Raw genomic sequence first — 19,017 nt, forward strand, 5'->3', positions numbered from 1 at the left:
ACACTCGTTTCAGTGCCTCTTTATCATAGTCATCAGTTGGCAGGAACACTGTATTTGGAGACTGATTTTGGCGTTTTCAGCTCTAGCTGTGTGTCCTCGTAGGCAAATCACATGTCATCTATCTGGGCCTGGCTTCCTTGTATGTAAAATAATGAGGCTGATCTGACTCTTAGAGATGCATTGTCCAGGCTATTGTGATGAAAGTGGCTTATGTCTGCACCATTTAGTATGGTGGGGACCTGCCATGTTGGGCTTTTGAAATACAGCTAATGTGACTAGGGAAATGAATTTTTAAATTTTATTTCATTTTAATTAATTTAAAGTGCCACTTGTGGTTGGTGACTGCTGTATTATATAACAAAAGTTTGATTTAGCTGAAGCATTAAAAGGCTCTAACTGATCTGATGGCACTTAGTAATCTTTTAAATTATTCAGTAAATTGATTTCTCGCTCTGTATTACCCAACACATTGTACAGTTAGTATTGATTTTATTTTGATCTTAAAAGTTTTTGGCCTATTTGGTATGGTTAAAATTCAAATATATTCTTGGTGTGTGCATGTTTGTTTTGACTGAGATTCCTGTCCCATAGACATTTCCTTCTTACATGCATGTGATAAATCTAAATGTACTTAAATATTAGGTAAAAAATGTTTAATTTGCATTCTCTGTTACACTCTGTGTCTTCTTTCTTGGTACTTTAGGGGATACTCCATTTTATGCAGATTCACTTGTAGGAACATACAGCAAAATTATGGATCATAAAAACTCACTATGTTTCCCTGAAGATGCAGAAATTTCTAAACATGCGAAGAATCTCATCTGTGCCTTCTTAACAGATAGGTAATATACATTAAGTTTCTTTATAGAGATTTCTTTGTAGAGAATCCTTTTAGCTTTTAGATTTGTAGAAGTGAAAGCTTACCAAACTGTTATATATGCACATATAAAATCAGTCTTTTTATCCAACTTGCATTTAATTCTGGTTTAGCCTTTTCCTACTGCTTAGCCTGGAATTGGGTTACCCTTGTCATTTTGTATGTGCAGCCTGATGGTAATCCAACTCTGATCTTAACCCTCATATCTAAAAAGAAAACTTGGTAAAATAATGCATCTGAGAGAAAAGAAAACTTCTGTATTTTTCACATTTTATCCTTTAAAATGATTGAGCCACATCGCTCTTGACTGTACAACATTTGAGAGAAGACCATTTTGTGCAGATAAATACTCAAAAGTTAATAATCTTAAAAACTGTGTTTGACTTTGCAGTGCCTCCTTCCCAGACCCTTTTAATTTGCATTTGAATATAAGCAAGTCCATCCTGAAAATTCTATATTTCTTAAAATAGATGAACATTATTGTGAAACCTGCCTTAAAAAAAGAGAAGCCTGGAAAGCTCCTTAAAGTGTCTCCCTTGCCCTGTCTAGTCTTTTCTGGTTTCCCACTTTACGTTTGTGATAGGAGTCATCCTGTCAAAGGGCCAGCGCATACACGTTGGTGCTTCCACCTCGGACCAGACTTAACTCACTAGCTTTATGATTTTAGGGAAATTATTTTACTTTCTGGGGAAACAATTTTACTCATTCTAAATATGATGGGATCAGATTTAGGTGATAACTGAGGACATTTCTTGCTCTGTGATGCTGTCTTCCTGAGCACGCCTTATTGTTTGTTTGCCAGTTGCTGTTACAAGCAGTACTATAGTGACCATTCTCATACATTTCTCTTTGAATACTTTTTGTAGGATAAAATCTTAAAGATGGATTTCTGGGCTATACATTTTAAAATTGACCTACTTGAGTTGCAAATTTGATCCCCAGAAATGTCACATGGGGTATATTTCCATTATTAAGAATTGTTTCCTTCATTTTTGTCAAACTAAGTACTGTGAATTATTTATTTTCCATACAAAGCAGAAAATTATATTTTTCCTCATTATTTTAATCTTTTTCATTTATCAATCATTTGTAAAGTAAAACTTCATTAATTACATAATGAACAATTCATGGTGATAAACTCAAAATAAATATTATGTAATGTTTGCTTTGAGGACTAGGTGGAGTTGATAGGAATGATTATAATTTGCGCTGAAAGGTAAAATATAAAACAGGATATATAGCATGTGTTAATGAAAGAGGTACCATTCATGAAAGACTAGCCTTAGTGATTTATGGTTGGTGGTAGTTGCATTCTAAAGAATGATTGTAGGTGGAGAAAAGATAGTTTGAAAAGAATTTAATGCCTTTAGTGTGGCTAGGAGTACTTCCTTCTATAAACTTTACAGGTTTTCTTGTTTTTGTTAAACTTAGCTCCAGGGGCACAATTGCTTATTATTTCCACATAGTCTTCACTGAAGACTCAAAAAGTCAAAGAATGAAATTATTAGCAACATTTTTCTTGTATTCAGATTGACAGTTTTAATATAAATGCAATACATATTTATATTTAACTTACATTTAATATAGATGTAGGTCTATCCAGAGTGAATATGGATAGCTTCAAGCACAGTATGTGAGTTCTTTTTAAAAGAAGGGGGGAGGGTTTTTTAAATAACATTTTTATTATAGAGGTTTTAGAAAAATTCTTCTGTGCCAGAAGTTAGATCTCCATTCATTTTATGCCCTAAAATTGGTCATATGATTTTGCCACAGGCCAGTGACTTGTTTAATTGAAAGCCTCCTGTACTTTCATTTGACACAAAGTGCAAGTAGAAACATAATTTCTTTTCTATGACATTCATTATTTAGAGAGATCACATGATGTAAAATTAGATTGCTTATTTTTGAGCAGTATTTAAGCTGAAGCTTTTCAACTTTTTAAAACTCATTTCTGAACTTCATTGAGATAAGAGTGTTTTTGTATTTTTATAATCTTACTCTTTATAATAGAATGTTTAACTGCATTATTTAGGGAGGTACGCCTTGGAAGAAATGGAGTAGAAGAAATCAAACAACATCCTTTCTTTAAGAATGATCAGTGGAATTGGGATAACATAAGAGAGAGTAAGTCAATAAATTTAAATATTTTCATTTCATCACATTTTAAATCTCATAAATTGAATCCTCTTCTGACTTAAAAAGCATGTCTGGTACTCTTAATAGTAATTTTTAAATTGAGAGGTTGTATTTCAATTCATTTTGAAGCTGTGTAACTAAATCTTATTTCAGTATCTTAGCAAACTAGTATGTCTTTATTTCCCAGTGCTTTTATGATAAACATTATAGGTTTCTTAATTTGCCATGCTAAGTTTTATGGATCTCAATAATTTTCAGAATTGGGGAAATATAATTCTTTAATTCCTGTTTGAATTAATAAATCAATAATTAGTTGCTCATGGAGAGTACTCTGGTGAAGACTAGGGTAAGCATAGGAGTTCATTTAAACTGCATGTGTATTTACATTAATTTGTTTTAAGAGTAAGAAATATTTCTTCTTAAAGATGCAGTAGAAAACTTATGGAAACTAAAGAATGTATGTGCAAGTTATTGCTGTTTGGAAGTTTAATACCTAGAATAATATCATACTGCCTTGCATAGACTAATTCATCTATGTTTAAAACCAATTATCATTATCTAATATAATGATAAAACACAGAACTTCAGTTCTTCGAAATGATAAAATAGTAAATCTGTCACTGAAATTTTCTATAGTAAATCGTGACAATATAGTATTGTTTGCTAATCAAATATCAATATGTAATGTATTTAATATTTATGTAGTGTGCTAATATCAATATAACATTAATAATCTGTAATAACTAATATAAACAGAACAGGCGTGGTTTCTGTCTTTTTAAATCGTATATATTATTATTAAACAATGTGTTTCTTTTCTTTTAATAGCTGCTGCTCCTGTGGTACCTGAACTCAGCAGTGACATAGACAGCAGCAATTTTGATGACATTGAAGATGATAAAGGAGATGTAGAAACCTTCCCAATTCCTAAGGCTTTTGTGGGAAATCAGCTACCTTTTATAGGATTTACCTACTATAGAGAAAATTTGTATGTGATTTGTTATATTTTTATTGTTTTCAACATCTAGCTGTAAAGAGTTGTCTTACTTCAGGACTCTGAATTATAGAAGATAAAGTGTTAATTTGTTTCAAACTGAGATTTTTTTTCAAAGAATATTATATATAATATTCATTTACAAATGAATGTAAGGCAGTGTTGTGTGTTTGAAGACCAAACACCTGCTTTTGAGGGAGTCTGTCAACTATTAAGGGACATAGGAGAATTATATAGTCATAGTGAAGGGTAGAATGTGATATGAGCCTTAAGAAAGGTACCAAGAAGATCTGAGAATCATAATTCTTCTAATTTCAGAAGAAAAATAAAAGCCAGATCTCTTTGGGGCTAGTGTAGGGGGAAGTCAGGTAAGACCTCAAGAAAGAGATAGCATTTTAACCAAGTCTAAAGATAAAAAAGGGTTTTGAGTAGCTGAGATGTAGGGAGGTTAGGTGAATGTGATGGGGAGGTGAATAGTGGAAGCAAAACTTTGAAATTTAAGCATACATTGGGAGCAGAGCAATATAGTCCAGTAGGTTTCAAACATGGTATGTATCACTGTATTATAACCATTTGGAGAATTTAATGGAACTGTTATTTTCTTGCCTGTAATACCTTCATCTAGTGCAGAGCCTGGCATAAGATCATTCAATAAATATTGCTCAACTGGAACGAATGTTGGGTATAAGATTAGAAAATAGACTGGAGTTAGAGTGTGAGGGAAGCATAATGGAACAGATGATTGTTGTGTATTGTGCTAAGGGACTTTTTACTTTGACAGGAAGTGAGGAGCTGCTGAAAACTGTTAAGTAGTTAAATGAAATGTTAAAGACGTTTGAGAAATTTTTGATACTTCCATGTTTGTAATGGTTGGGGTGATCAACTGTTTTGGTTTTCCCGGGACCAAGAGGTTTCCAAGGATGTGCTATGGGACTTTCATGCTAAAATTAGGAAAATCAGTGCAAACCAAGATGAGTTGTTCATCCTATTAAAGATAAGGTTCTGAAAACTGCTGTAATGCTGACAAAAGTGAAGACATCAGTACAGCAGAAATCCAGGCATGTTCATACATAGCAAGGAACGACCCAGTTAAGAGAGAAACTGACAGTTAAATGGAAGTGATGATTTATGTATTAAGACCAGGAGATCAGAGATGTTGTATTTGAAAAAGAGCAGAGAATATTTCAGAATATTTCAGAATATTTCTAGAAAAGAAGAATAAAATAGGAACTCAAAATGAGGTGAAGAGGGGGAAAAAATATGGTTCTGTTTAGTGACTCCAGTCTCAACAGTGTTAAAGACTAAAACATTGGCTTAAGGGTGAGAAGCAAGAAATAGCATTTTTAATTATTGAAAATGGTATAAACGTTAAGAGGGGGAAATAGTACTTCACTTAAAATATGTTCAAAGTGAAAAGAAAGAAAATTTAATTCTGAGGATAACTTGATATCAGAAAATGAGTTAAAATGGCATGCAAAAGAATCTCCTGCCTTTCCTTCTAGGTTACTAAGTGATTCTCCATCTTGTAAAGAAAATGACTCAATACAATCAAGGAAGAATGAAGTATGTGTAAATTTTTACTACTTTAATCACATGTTCAAATACTTTTAGTAATATCCATGTATTTTAAAAGTTCACTTGATGTTACTTTCAGATGGCATTCCTTGTTGCAATCCAGTTCAGTATAACACTGAAGTGATTCATTTATTTGATGAGTATTATGGTATGAGATCCAGTGGCTGATAAGGATAATTTTATCAAGATGTTACAGTATTTTGTGACCTCCATACAAAGCTAAATCATGTAGATACATAAATAAGGATGCTAAATATTTTTCTCTTCAAAACTTATAGAAACTAAAAAATTGAGTAATTTTGATACAATTTGTTTTAGGAATTTAACAAAGCATAGCAAGCATTTTAATTTTTTGTTTTTGTTTTGTTTTAAATAGGAGAGTCAAGAGGTATGTTGATGTCAAATATGTTGAAAAACGGGAAAATCTCATCACTCTAGCGATGTTTTGATATAACCATATTCTACCTAGTATTTGGAGTACTACACCTACCCAGGAGAGAAGTTCCCAACCTTTTTTTCTGCCAAGTATTCTTTTCATTATTGCACCTATGGATCTGTTGTTCAAAATATATATTATGTACTTTTCTTGGTTTTGTTTATTAAGGATGTGTAACTAGCAGCAAGAATTTTTGATTAACGTGTGATAACTAATCAGCATGTGATCAAGTTATACCAATGTAGCAGCAGCCAAAAGCTGTTGAACTTGATGAATTCATTGCCCTATATTTCCTTACTAGGGAAATATACAGTTTTTCTTAAGATACATGAAATATTTAAGAAATCATGGAGAACCTAATCACTAGAAAAAATAGTGGAAAAAACATTGTCCATGGAATCTAATACGTCTTTGAGGGCACTGCCACTTATTAGCTGGCTGTCTTGGCCCAGTTGTTCACCTTTTTAGGATTTCTGTTTCTTTATTGAATAAATGTATTACTACCCATCTTTTTATGGCTTTTGTTAGGATTAAAGACACAATAAATGTAAAGTGCATACCATTATACCTAAAATACAAAAGTAACTCAAAAAGTTAAATCCTTTAGAAAGGCAGTAATGCTCCCCAAATAGATTATTTAGTACTTTCTATAATTTTAGTTTTTTTAAAGACTGATAAATTTGGTCTATAAGAAGATTTAAAGAATGGCAAGATGACTTGTAATTAATTAGCCATCATTAATCCAAAAGAGTTATTGATGATAAAACTTTTCACAGTATTGTGCCTGGCACAGTATAGGAAATTATAAAGAGGTTGTGTGTGTGTGTGTGTGTGTGTGTGTGTGTGTGTGCCTTTTTTTGAGGTAAAATTGATCAGTTGCACAGTCATGTCCAACTCTTTGTGACCCCATGAACCGAAGCATACCAGGCTTTCCTGTCCAGTACCAACTCCTGGAGCTTGCTCAAACTCATTTCCATCAAGTTGGTGATGCCATCCAACCATCTCATCCTCTGTCATCCCCTTCTCCTCCTGCCTTCAGTCTTTCCCAGCATCAGGGTCTTTTCCAATGAGTCAGCTCTTCGCATCAGGTGCCCAAAGGATTGGAGTTGCAGCTTCAGCATCAGTCCTTCCAATGAACACCCAGGACTGATCTCCTTTAGGATAGACTGGTTGGATCTCCTTGCAGGACAAGGACTCTCAAGAGTCTTCTCCAACACCACAGTTCAAAAGCGTCAGTTCTTCGGCACTTAGCTTTCTTTATAGTCCAACTCTCACATCCACACATGACTGCTGGAAAAACCATAGCTTTGACTAGACTAACCTTTGTTGGCAAAGTAATGTCTCTGCTTTTTACTGTGCTGTCTAGGGTGATCATAGCTTTTCTTCCAAGGAGCAAGTATCGTTTAATTTCATAGCTACAGTCACCATCTGCAGTGATTTTGGAGCCCAAGAAAATTAAGTCTGTCACTGTTTCCCCAATATTTGCCATGAAGTGATGGGACCAGATGCCATGATCTTAGTTTTTTGAATGTTGAGTTTTAAGCCAACTTTTTCACTCTTCTCTTTCACTTTCATCAAGAAGCTCTTTAGTTCTTTTTCACTTTCTGCCATTAGGGTGATATTATCTGCATATCTGAGGTTAATGATATTTCTCCTGGAAATCTTGATTCCAGCTTGTGCTTCGTCCAGCCCGGCATTTCACATGATGTACTCTGTATATAAGTAAAATAAGCAAGGTGACAATATACAGCCTTGACATACTTCTTTCCCTATTTGGAACCAGTCTGTTGTTCCAAGTCCAGTCCTAACTGTTGCTTCTTGACCTGCATACAGATTTCTCAGGAGGCAGGTCAGGTGGTCTGATATTCCCATCTCTTTAAGACTTTTCTACAAACAAACTGACTGATCCACACAGTCAAAGGCTTTGGCGAAGTCAATAAAGCAGAAGTAGATATTTTCCTGGAACTCTCTTGCTTTTTCGGTGATCCAACAGATGTTGGCAATTTGATCTCTGGTTCCTCTGCCTTTTTTAAATCCAGCTTGAACATCTGGAAGTTCATGGTTCATGTACTGTTCAAGCCTGGCTTGGAGAATTTTGAGCATTACTTTGCTAGCATGTGAGATGAGTGCAGTGTGCAGTAGTTTGAACCTTCTTTGGTATTGCCTTTCTTTGGGATTGGAATGAAAACTGACCTTTTCCAGTCCTGTGGCCACTGCTGAATTTCCCAAATTTGCTGGCGTATTGAGTGCAGCGCTTTCACAGCATCATCTTTTAGGGTTTGAAATAGCCTAACTGGAATTCCATCACCTCCACTAGCTTTGTTTGTAGTGATGCTTCCTAAGGCCCACTTGACTTCACATTCCAGGATGTCTGTCTGGCTCTAGGTGAATGATCACACCATCATGGTTATCTGGGTCATGAAGATCTTTTTTGTACAGTTCTTCTGAGTATTCTTGCCACCTCTTCTTAATATCTTCTGCTTCTGTTAAGTCTATACCGTTTCTGTCCTTTATTGTGCCCATCTTTGCATGAAATGTTCCCTTGGAATCTCTGATTTTCTTGAAGAGACCTCATCTTTCCCATTCTGTTGTTTTCCTCTTGTTTGTTTGCATTGATCACTTAGGAAGGCTTTCTTGTCTCTCCTTGCTCTTCTTTGGAAGTCTACATTCAGATGGATATATCTTTCCTTTTCTCCTTTGCCTTTCACTTTTGATACTGATATGTAACATTTTGAAATTGATATGTAACATTATATAAGTTTCAAGTATACAACATGATGATTTTACTTCTGTGCTCATTGCAAAGTGATCATTAAGAGTGTAATAATCAACCATCACCATACACTTGACCCCATTCACTCATTTCATCTACCCCAGCCTCCTTTCCTCTGGTAATGACCAGTCTGTTCTGTCTTTTGAGTTTGTTTTTGTTTTGCTTATTTTTTCCCTTTTTTCGGTTTGTTTCCATATGAGTGATACCATATGATTTTTGTCTTTCACTTTCTGACTTGCGTTCTAATACCCTCAAGGTTCATCCATGTTGCAAATAGCTAGATTTCACTCCCCTCACCCTTTGTTTTTAATGGCTGAGTGGTTCCCAGTCTGTGTGTGTATATATATATATATCACATCTTATTCATCCATTTATGTTCCAGTGGATACTTAGGTTGTGTCTATATCTTGGGTGCATATATCTTTTTGAATTAGTGTTTTCATATTCTTCAGATAAAAACCCATAAGTGGAATAGCTGGATTATATGGTAATTCTGTCCTTAACTTTTGAAGAATCTTTGTATTGTTTTCCATACTGGCCTCACCAGTTTACATTCCCATCAACAGTGCACGAAGGTTCCTTTTTCTCTACATGCTCTCCAGTATTTGATATTTTTGTCTTTTTGATGATAGCCATTCTAACAGGTGTAAGGTGATACTTCATTGTGATTTTCATTCATTTCCCTAATAATTAATGATGTTGATGTATTTTCTTAGATCTGTTGGCTATCTGCATGCTTTCTTTGGGAAAATTGAAAGAAATTTTATTCTTATTTCTAAGAAAAGTAATATATTTTTGAGCATATTCAGTCAAATATTCCAGATATTTGTTTCAGATGTAGACCTTTTATCTTTATCTCTTTAGCACAAATGGTAACAATATTTTCATATAAATCTACAAAAGAAAAGTAGAGGATATCAATTTTTAAAAAATTTATTTATTTATAATGAATAAGAAACTTGCTATGATAGAAGAATTCTGCGAAGATTGGAGCTGCTCCTTCTTATGTTTACATAATGTGTTCATATATACACATGTGCTGTGATATAAAGCAAGAGATGGAGGATTTTTTCTGTCAGTAAAAATCACATTAAGAAGGTACAAATGCTGTACCTATATTAAAGTCAAAAGAAAAGAGAAGAAAATTATTATTGTTTTCTTTAAGCCTCTTGCCTTTTAAATGTGATCACACTTTATAATTATAGTTTTTAATTTTCTGACAGATTCAGAAAAAACTGTACACATTAGAAGAACACCTTAGCACTGAGATTCAAGCCAAAGAGGAACTAGAACAGAAGTGCAAGTATGTTCTGTGGATAATTAAATGTTATATTTTAAAATGTAAATTTAAACATTTTACTAAAAAGAGCTACAAAGTAATTCTATGATTATTTTACAATTTATGGTAAATGTCTTTATTGTAAGAATTATTTTATTTACTGTTGCCTTTGAAATTCTTCAGATCTGTTAATACTCGCTTAGAGAAAGTGGCAAAGGAGTTAGAAGAAGAGGTAAAGTTTCTCTATGCTTTTATTTACATTTTTGTTCGTAAAAAGTTTTGATGCCTGACTTACCTATAGAGTTCACTCAGTACCATATTAATACAAATCTTGTTATATAGTAAAATATATGTTGTAGCATTGGTGAGGACTGAGACTATAGAGTAAACCATGATAATAGGCTTCATTTTGTTACTTTTTTGCAAATGAATTAATTTAGTATGTGTAGATATTTCAAGGAAAAATAATTTCAGTCGTATTAATGACATGGCTTAAAAATAGAAATTGACAATTTTTTTTTATTATTCAGACCTGTAGTTTATATTAAGTAAAGGTGTTCAAAGGTGATGAAATGTTACAGAAATTTTGGCTTACAATAGTAAACAAAATACTTATGTTCTTGATTATTTAAGAATAATATGCTATTTTTAAAATATGGAAACCATTTGTAATTTTAACAAAATGGCTTTTGTTAGTTATTAGCTTTATTAAAGGTCTCTTCTGTTTGATGTAACTGAAGTATTTTTTATTTTCATTTGATTTTTATACATACTTTCCTTTGATAATAACTTCAAGCATTATTTCAGATTACCTTAAGGAAAAATGTGGAATCAACATTAAGACAATTAGAAAGAGAAAAAGCACTTCTTCAGCACAAAAATGCAGAATATCAGCGGAAAGCTGATCATGAAGCAGACAAGAAGCGAAATTTGGAGAATGATGGTTTGTAGTTTAGAATACTAAATAGTTACTAAGAATAAAAGTTTGTATGTGTGTGTTGTGTTGAAGCTTACTACTTAAATGCTTTTTATCATAGTTAACAGTTTAAAAGATCAGCTTGAAGATTTGAAAAAAAGAAATCAGAACTCTCAGATATCCACTGAGAAAGTGAATCAACTCCAGAGACAAGTAGGTTGATCCCAATTTAGTTACAATAAGGATTTTGAATTTTATTTATGACTGTTAGCATTTCTTTTAATTGGTAATGTTACAAAAGGGAAATCATTAAAAAGATATTTTTAGGGTTTTGCTTATTTTAAATAGTTTGCAATGGGGTAATAAAGTATTTTTATCATATAAAGCTGTGTTTATTTGTTTGTTTTTTGTTTGGTTTTGAATGGAATAACAGCTGGATGAAACCAATGCTTTGCTGCGAACAGAATCTGATACTGCAGCCCGGTTAAGGAAAACACAGGCAGAAAGTTCAAAACAGATTCAGCAATTGGAATCTAACAATAGAGATCTACAAGACAAAAATTGCCTGCTGGAGACCGCCAAGTTAAAACTTGAAAAGGAATTTATCAATCTTCAGTCAGTTCTAGAATCTGAAAGGAGGGACCGAACCCATGGATCAGAGATTATTAATGATTTACAAGGTATTAAAGTAAAGTGGAGACTGCACTTAAGTTCATCTTAAAGATCTGTGATTTAGAGATAACCTTAGATAGTGGATAATGTGCTGGAGTAGTAGGTGTATGGATATACTACTCTGTTCTATAAAGTTAGAGTATTAGATACACTGTTACAAAATTTTATGAATGAAGGATTTACTTTCAAATAGTATGAAGTATTTTAAGTAACAAGCCACTTCTGAAAGCAGTAGATTGGATTCCAGTTGAATTAACTCTGAAGTACTATACCAACAATTATAAAATTTCTGCTCATAAATAACAGCTTTAAGGTATGAGGTGAATTCTGAATTTTTTACTCTAAATTTAATTTGTATTATATATGAATTTATTGTTTTTTAAAATGTTGCAATTTTAGGTAGAATATCTGGCCTAGAAGAAGATGTCAAGAATGGTAAAATCTTACTAGCAAAAGTAGAGCTGGAGAAGAGACAACTACAGGAGAGATTTACTGATTTGGAAAAGGTAAAACATGTTAAGTTTTATATTTGTGTAAGAAGATGGCTGTAGAGTTTTGAGTTGAAAAACTTATTCTAAAATAAGGAAAATGAGTAACTGAGATATTTCCAGCACTCATGTACTTTCTTATATTGTTACATACATTGAGGATACTTTAAGGCTTACCGTAACACCACACAAGCAGCCCTTAGCATGTCAGTTGCTTATGAAGGGAGAACTCTCCTAGGGTGTGTTATGACGATGCTTCTCCCTAGACATCCCAGGAAAACTCAAATTTTTATGTACATTATATCTTCAAAATGGTGTAAAATTATCATGACTTTTCATGTAGAAGTTTACCAAAAAGTGCTATAAGCAGGGATAATTTCTAAGCTCTGTGTAGATAATATTTTGTTTTCATTCATCTAAGTATTTAGTGTATCGTATGTGTTAGAAATATCAGGATGCAGTTCTTGCCCTTAACAACCTCACATCTAGTAGGTAATTTCTAAAGTAAAGTACACAGATAATTCTAATGCAGTGTGGTGGACTGCAAGGAGATCCAACCAGTCCATTCTAAAGGAGATCAGTCCTGGGTGTTCTTTAGAAGGACTGATGCTGAAGCTGAAACTCCAGTACTTTGGCCAGCTGATGTGAAGAGCTGACTCATTGGAAAAGACTCTGATGCTGGGAGGGATTGGGGGCAGGAGGAGAAGGGGACGACCGAGGATGAGATGGCTGGATGGCATCACAGACTCGATGGACGTGAGTCTGAGTGAATTCCGGGAGTTGGTGGTGGACAGGGAGGCCTGGCGTGCTGCGATTCATGGGGTCGCAAAGAGTCGGACACGACTGAGCGACTGAACTGAACTGACTGAAGTAGAATGATAGAGATACAGGCAGGGTATCTTGGGTACACAGAATGAATCCCTAATCTGACAAGGCAGCATTGGCTGATAAAGTAAAGGTGCGTTATGATCTGGGGAGGACATCATGAGCGAAGGCACAGAGGATAGAAAATAAAAAAGTCATAGTTTAGAAATAAAGAGTAAAGGTCAAGAAATTTTAATCTTTTAAGGGGAAGACAGTGAATATTTTAGAAGTTGCAGGCCTATGGTCTCTACTTCAGTAAAGGAAATGGGCATGGCTATGATCTAATGAAATTTTACAAAAACAGACATCAGGCTAAAATTGGCCTTGCAAAATGTTCAATACTCTATTAAGAAACTTAGTTGCTCTAAGAAATGGACTAACCACTGAAGGGCTTTTAAGTTGGGTGATTTTATTAGTGATTCATTTAAGATATTACATACCATGTGAAAACTAGGTTGAGGAAGATTAATAGGTAGGTAGATTAATCAGAGGCTTTTTCAGATAAAGTAACTCAGATAATGGAGACTTAACTAGTACAGTAGTTCAAAGGATGGAAAATAGGAATGAATCAGAAATATTTGAAGGAGGTGTATTTGGGAACACTTAGTGATTGATTAAATGTAGCATGTGAATAGTACTTAAGAGTGAGTTTTGAGTTCCTAGTTTGTGACAAAAATCTATAGTGATGCCTTTAATTAATAAAGAATAAAGGAGAAATAGAGAAGACAGTGATAAATCCATTTTAGTCTTGAGGTGCTGGTGAGACAACCAAATTAGGTTGTCTACAGAGAAGTAAGCTATGGTAGTAGCAGCTAGAAATATTTGATCATCATTAATATTGAAGTAGCTCAAACTATGCAAATGAAAGAACCCATCTGGAAAGAGATTGCTTAGACCTGTGGTTTTTCAAAGCAGAGTAAACTACTTTGTTGATAGATTGTGTAGTTTGAAAAAAATTATTTTCATTATTGAAAAAAAAAGGTCTGTATTTATGATATAAACTATAGGAAACAAAGAATTAGAAAATCTCTTGAGGATATGTAGAAAATTAACTTCTATTAATGGTTCTCAACTTAAAACATGTTTTCCATGTGGAAAATAAAGATGAGTAGTAGAGGATCCTGAGTTTTATTTCCCCCCCGCCCAAAGGTCTAGCAAAGGAAAATGTTCAGTTCAGTTCAGTCGCTCAGTCGTGTCTGACTCTTTGCGACCCCCATGAATCGCAGCACGCCAGGCCTCCCTGTCCATCACCAACTCCCGGAGTTCACTCAGATTCATATCCATCGAGTCGGTGATGCCATCCAGCCATCTCATCCTCTGTCGTCCCCTTCCCCTCCTGCCCCCAATCCCTTCCAGCATCAGAGTCTTTTCCAATGAGTCAACTCTTCGCATGGGGTGGCCAAAGTACTGAAGTTTCAGCTTTAGCATCATTCCTTCCAAAGAAATTCCAAGGCTGATCTCCTTTAGAATGGACTGGTTGGATCTCCTTGCAGTCCAAGGGACTCTCAAGTGTCTTCTCCAACACCACAGTTCAAAAGCATAAATTCTTCGGTGCTCAGCCTTCTTCACAGTCCAACTCTCACATCCATACATGACCACAGGAAAAACCATAGCCCTGACTAGACGGACCTTAGTCGGCAAAGTAATAGGTATGATTTAAAAGTTTGAGAAATAATACAGAGGAGGAGAAGCATTATGGCTAAAGAATGCTACCTACAGAGAACACCCAATATTTAAGAGGTGGCTGGGAGAAAACTTCACACACAGCAGAAAAGATGAGAGAAGGGTGGGGAAAGCCAAGTGAGGTCAAGTATATCAAGGAAATAGTTTTAAGGGCAACAGTGAGTTCAAATGAAAAATGATTGAAAGGGTTGTTGAATTTGATAATTGAGGTATCATGCATTCATCACTTTATTGAGTTCAAGTAATCACAGTGAAGATCTCAAAACAGTAGTGGAGATATGGGCGATAAGTACATTGGCAAGCAAACAGGGGGAACAGCACATAGGGTACTTTCACAAGATTGGAGGGAACATGTTAAACATTGTTAGTAAACCTGTAAAGAAATTTTTGAAATTGTGAGCCAGTCTGTTTGGTTGATGGCTGCCATTTAAATCTTTAATAGGAAAAGAACAACATGGAAATAGATATGACATACCAACTAAAAGTTATACAGCAAAGTTTAGAACAAGAAGAAACTGAACATAAGGCTACAAAAGCACGGCTTGCAGACAAAAACAAAATTTATGAATCCATTGAAGAAGCCAAATCAGAAGCCATGAAAGGTACGCATTTTCATAAGAGGATTTTCAGCAGTATTTTACAGAATTGATTCTGTATTCAATTCTGATTTTGGAAAATATTTTAAAAAACTATTAGGAAAGCTTTACATATATATATTTATGTGTGTATATATATATATATTTTTTTTTTTTTTTTTTTTTTTTCCTTTAAGGCCATGACCATTTCTAGGATAGTAAGGCTCAAATGCAAAATTGCTCAACCACATTTTTAGATCAGAGAGAAATGAATATTTCAGTGGTATCAATAGTGGCAGGCATATAGTGTGTAGTTTTAGATATATCTGTTCAGATTTGGGGGATATGCTCTTTTTATAATTAGTTTGACATTTCAGCAGCTCATGTTACAAAATTCTTTCCTAAAGTTGATTGAGTATTTTGAAATTTGGCATGATGAAGATACTAGCTATATTTGGTCAGAGCCACAGAAAGCTAATAAGTGTAGGGTAAGATAACAAAGTTGACTTTTCCACAAACCAAGCCTGTTATCTTGGAATTGTCTTTTAGGTTATATCTTGTTTTTTCCAAACTGACTGTTTATATATGATGGATTTGAAGTTCCAAAAGAAATCAATAAAGTATTCTTGTCAAAGATTTGTAAAACTCTTAAACAGAAATTTCATTTCATATTAAACCATAAAATTTATAACTTCACAAAAAAACAGCCTTTTATTTATTGAATGTAGTTAAAATTGGAGAGTTTTTTTGGTCAAAAGCAGTTTAGTTTAAGACATTGATTTAAGATAATAAAAGATGAAATGAGTGCTATATTTAGAAAGACTTAGTAAGAAGAAAGTTAGTGGGACAAGACAAGAGTTGAATTTCTTTTGAGATCATAATTTAGGTGCTATAAATGCAAACATTTTTCACATTTGTAACACACATGTAATTACCACCCAAGACAAGATAGAGAATCTATATTTTCCTCATCTCAGTGAGTTCACTCATACCTCTTTCTGTTCTCTAGCCCCACATTCCAGTGATTAATTTTTTAAATGAGTACATTTGTTTATAAGTTGTTCTCAGAACTGTTGAAAATGAACCAATTTAGCGTAGTAACAACTGTCTTTTTTTTCAAATTTCTTTTTACAACTCTAACATACAGATGACTTTCATATTTTGCATGATTGCGCACGACTTAAATTTTGTAGATGGTACTCATATATGGTATAAAACCTTTGGTCTTTCTACTGCATGTCATTGCTTCCTTTGAGTAAGAGTGTGGCTTACCAGTGAATTACTAGCTATGTGATCTTGTCTAGTTACTTACCCTTTTATGCCTAGTTTCCTGTAAAGGGACAGTTCCCGTATTTGGTTGTGAAAAACAGGTGCATTGATACATGAAAAGTGCCTAGAAATGCTAGCTGTTTTTAGTAATATATGAAAAATGTTTCTTTTTTCCATGCTTTTGAAGCTAGTTCACTGAAAACTGAAAGTTCATAACGTTTAAATTTTACCTAATATAACTTTGCAGTAAGTGATAAAGGCAGAATTATTTTGCTTTCATTAAAATGAATATAATATTACAGAGTGTGGTAGATTTTTACACCCTGCAAATATAACTCTTAATTTTTAAGCATGAAACTGTTGATATTTCAGTTGTGTTAAGAGGAGTAATGAAAATGCTAAATTGGAAATTAAAAAAGTTTTTGAGGCAACATCATTTATTGCAATTTTTATTAGCACTGTGTCATGTATTTGATATGCTTTTTTTGTTTGGTTCATGATTATGTCTATTTTTGTGGCAATAGAAATGGAGAAAAAGCTCTTGGAGGAAAGAACTTTAAAACAGAAAGTAGAGAACTTGTTGCTGGAGGCTGAGAAAAGATGCTCTATATTAGACTGTGACCTCAAACAGTCACAGCAGAAAATAAATGAACTCCTCAAACAGAAAGATGTGCTAAATGAGGATGTAAGTGTGCAGCTTACTGTGTAATGACCTATTTAATTAATTAATAATAAACTAGGTTTATTTGTAGAGGTTCAATGATGGTTTTACAATTAAAAATTTTTTCTTGTAAAATAATATTCTGTACTTTTTAAATTGTACCAGATTTGGGTGATATACTAAATGAATCATAATTAAAATTTCTTTGAAGACTATGTATATTTTATTTAAAAAATATATTATTATGGAAAATCCAAAAAATACTGTGAAATGAATTAACTGTTTAAGGGGGAAAAGTCTGTTTTATGTCATTATATTTACTGCCAGCTTCATTGATGAAAAAATCAAAATAATTTGCTTACATACCAATAACACTGTTTTTTAGGTTAGAAACTTGACATTAAAAATAGAACAGGAAACTCAGAAGCGCTGCCTTACACAAAATGACTTGAAGATGCAAACACAGCAAGTTAATACACTAAAAATGTCAGAAAAGCAGTTAAAGCAAGAGAATAATCATCTCCTAGAAATGAAAATGAGCTTGGAAAAACAGAATGCTGAACTTCGAAAGTAAGTTAATTGTTTGAGACAAAGACTTATTAATATGCAGAGCTATCTCCATGTATATTATCTTAATTTTTACTTATCTGGGAATTTTCTTCTGACTCCTTTGTTTTCTTGAACACATTTTTCTCTTCTTTCTGTTTAAATGATGTGTTGAGTGCCACTGTCGTCATTCAAAAAGATTTTATTTGCTTCCTCAACAACTTTTACTACTGCCACATTATGATATAATGGTATAATGTTTGTGCTGAAGAAGAAAAGGTCTGGGGTTTGCACTCCACACTCTTAAGATTCCTCCTGAGGACTGTCTCGCAAACAAAAGTGTCTTTTGTTTGTTCCTTTAGTTTCTGGGACTTGGAAATGTTTGACTGTTAAGCAAAACCATATAAATTTTTAAATCATTGTTTAGGATACACTCTTATGCTATATCTCTGAGTCAGGAAGATCCCCTAGAGTAGGAAATGGCAACCCAGTCCAGTGTTCTTGCCTGGAGAATTCTATGGACAGAGGAGCCTGGCAGGCTACAATCCGTGAGGGTCACAAAGAGTCAGACACGACTGAGCAACACACTTTCTCTAGTGCAATATTTAATTTACTTAGAAAACATTGTTAAAATACTTTAAATTAAAGTATATAGTAAAAATACTGTTAAAAATTGCCCCATTGAGTCATTAGTAGTATGATTAGTACTGATCAAAGATTCTAGGAAATACCACTTCCATTAAACATGAACCTGACGTAAAAAGGAAAGACAGAATAGGAAGGAGCTCTTGAAGGTTAAAAATTATTGCCAATGTAAATTTATTAGAAGAGTTTGAAGAAAAAAAATTTTTTTTTTAATTTCACAAAATATAGAACAAGAAGAAATGACATACAATATATGAGAGAAAAGCTAAGACACACACCAGCTTATTCTAAGAGTTCTAGCACCAGACAAGGAATTCCAGAGAATCTTAGGGAAGGAAGTTACTAAAGAAATAATAGAAACGAATTTTTCATAGCTGGAAAAGAAGTCTTTATATTGAAAAGACCAGCAAAGATACTTGAGAAAAGACTCACATTTAGACATGTTCTTATGAAATCTCAAAACAGAATGGAATTGTTGCAGTTCTTATCTCCAGCTGGGTAGGTTGTGGTTTGTGGTTGATGCAATAGGAAATGAATGGAGGCTTGATTATGTCACTTAGACCAGTGATATAACTGTGTTAGGGGTTGGGGAGAGGTTAGGGGTGGTAAGAGCTATATTCTCACATAT

At 33.7% G+C, this 19,017-nt stretch overlaps 1 protein-coding gene across 6 annotated transcripts in view; it reads left to right on the top strand.

Annotated features, from left to right (window-relative positions):
• The window catches only part of ROCK2 (Rho associated coiled-coil containing protein kinase 2), a 134,104-nt gene that overhangs the window by 83,212 nt on the left and 31,875 nt on the right, over window positions 1–19,017 (top strand). For all 6 annotated transcript variants that reach the window (XM_018055646.1, XM_018055647.1, XM_018055649.1 and 3 more), the window contains exons 7-20: window positions 704–842; window positions 2,910–3,001; window positions 3,842–4,001; window positions 5,510–5,570; window positions 5,959–5,970; window positions 10,015–10,094; window positions 10,254–10,302; window positions 10,878–11,013; window positions 11,108–11,199; window positions 11,420–11,666; window positions 12,058–12,164; window positions 15,136–15,295; window positions 17,062–17,222; window positions 17,584–17,768. In XM_018055646.1, the coding sequence (XP_017911135.1) occupies window positions 704–842; window positions 2,910–3,001; window positions 3,842–4,001; window positions 5,510–5,570; window positions 5,959–5,970; window positions 10,015–10,094; window positions 10,254–10,302; window positions 10,878–11,013; window positions 11,108–11,199; window positions 11,420–11,666; window positions 12,058–12,164; window positions 15,136–15,295; window positions 17,062–17,222; window positions 17,584–17,768 (1,681 nt within the window). The remainder of the gene's footprint in view (window positions 1–703; window positions 843–2,909; window positions 3,002–3,841; window positions 4,002–5,509; window positions 5,571–5,958; window positions 5,971–10,014; window positions 10,095–10,253; window positions 10,303–10,877; window positions 11,014–11,107; window positions 11,200–11,419; window positions 11,667–12,057; window positions 12,165–15,135; window positions 15,296–17,061; window positions 17,223–17,583; window positions 17,769–19,017) is intronic.

The sequence above is a fragment of the Capra hircus genome, chromosome 11, assembly GCF_001704415.2.
Source record: "Capra hircus breed San Clemente chromosome 11, ASM170441v1, whole genome shotgun sequence".
Lineage (NCBI taxonomy): Eukaryota > Metazoa > Chordata > Mammalia > Artiodactyla > Bovidae > Capra > Capra hircus.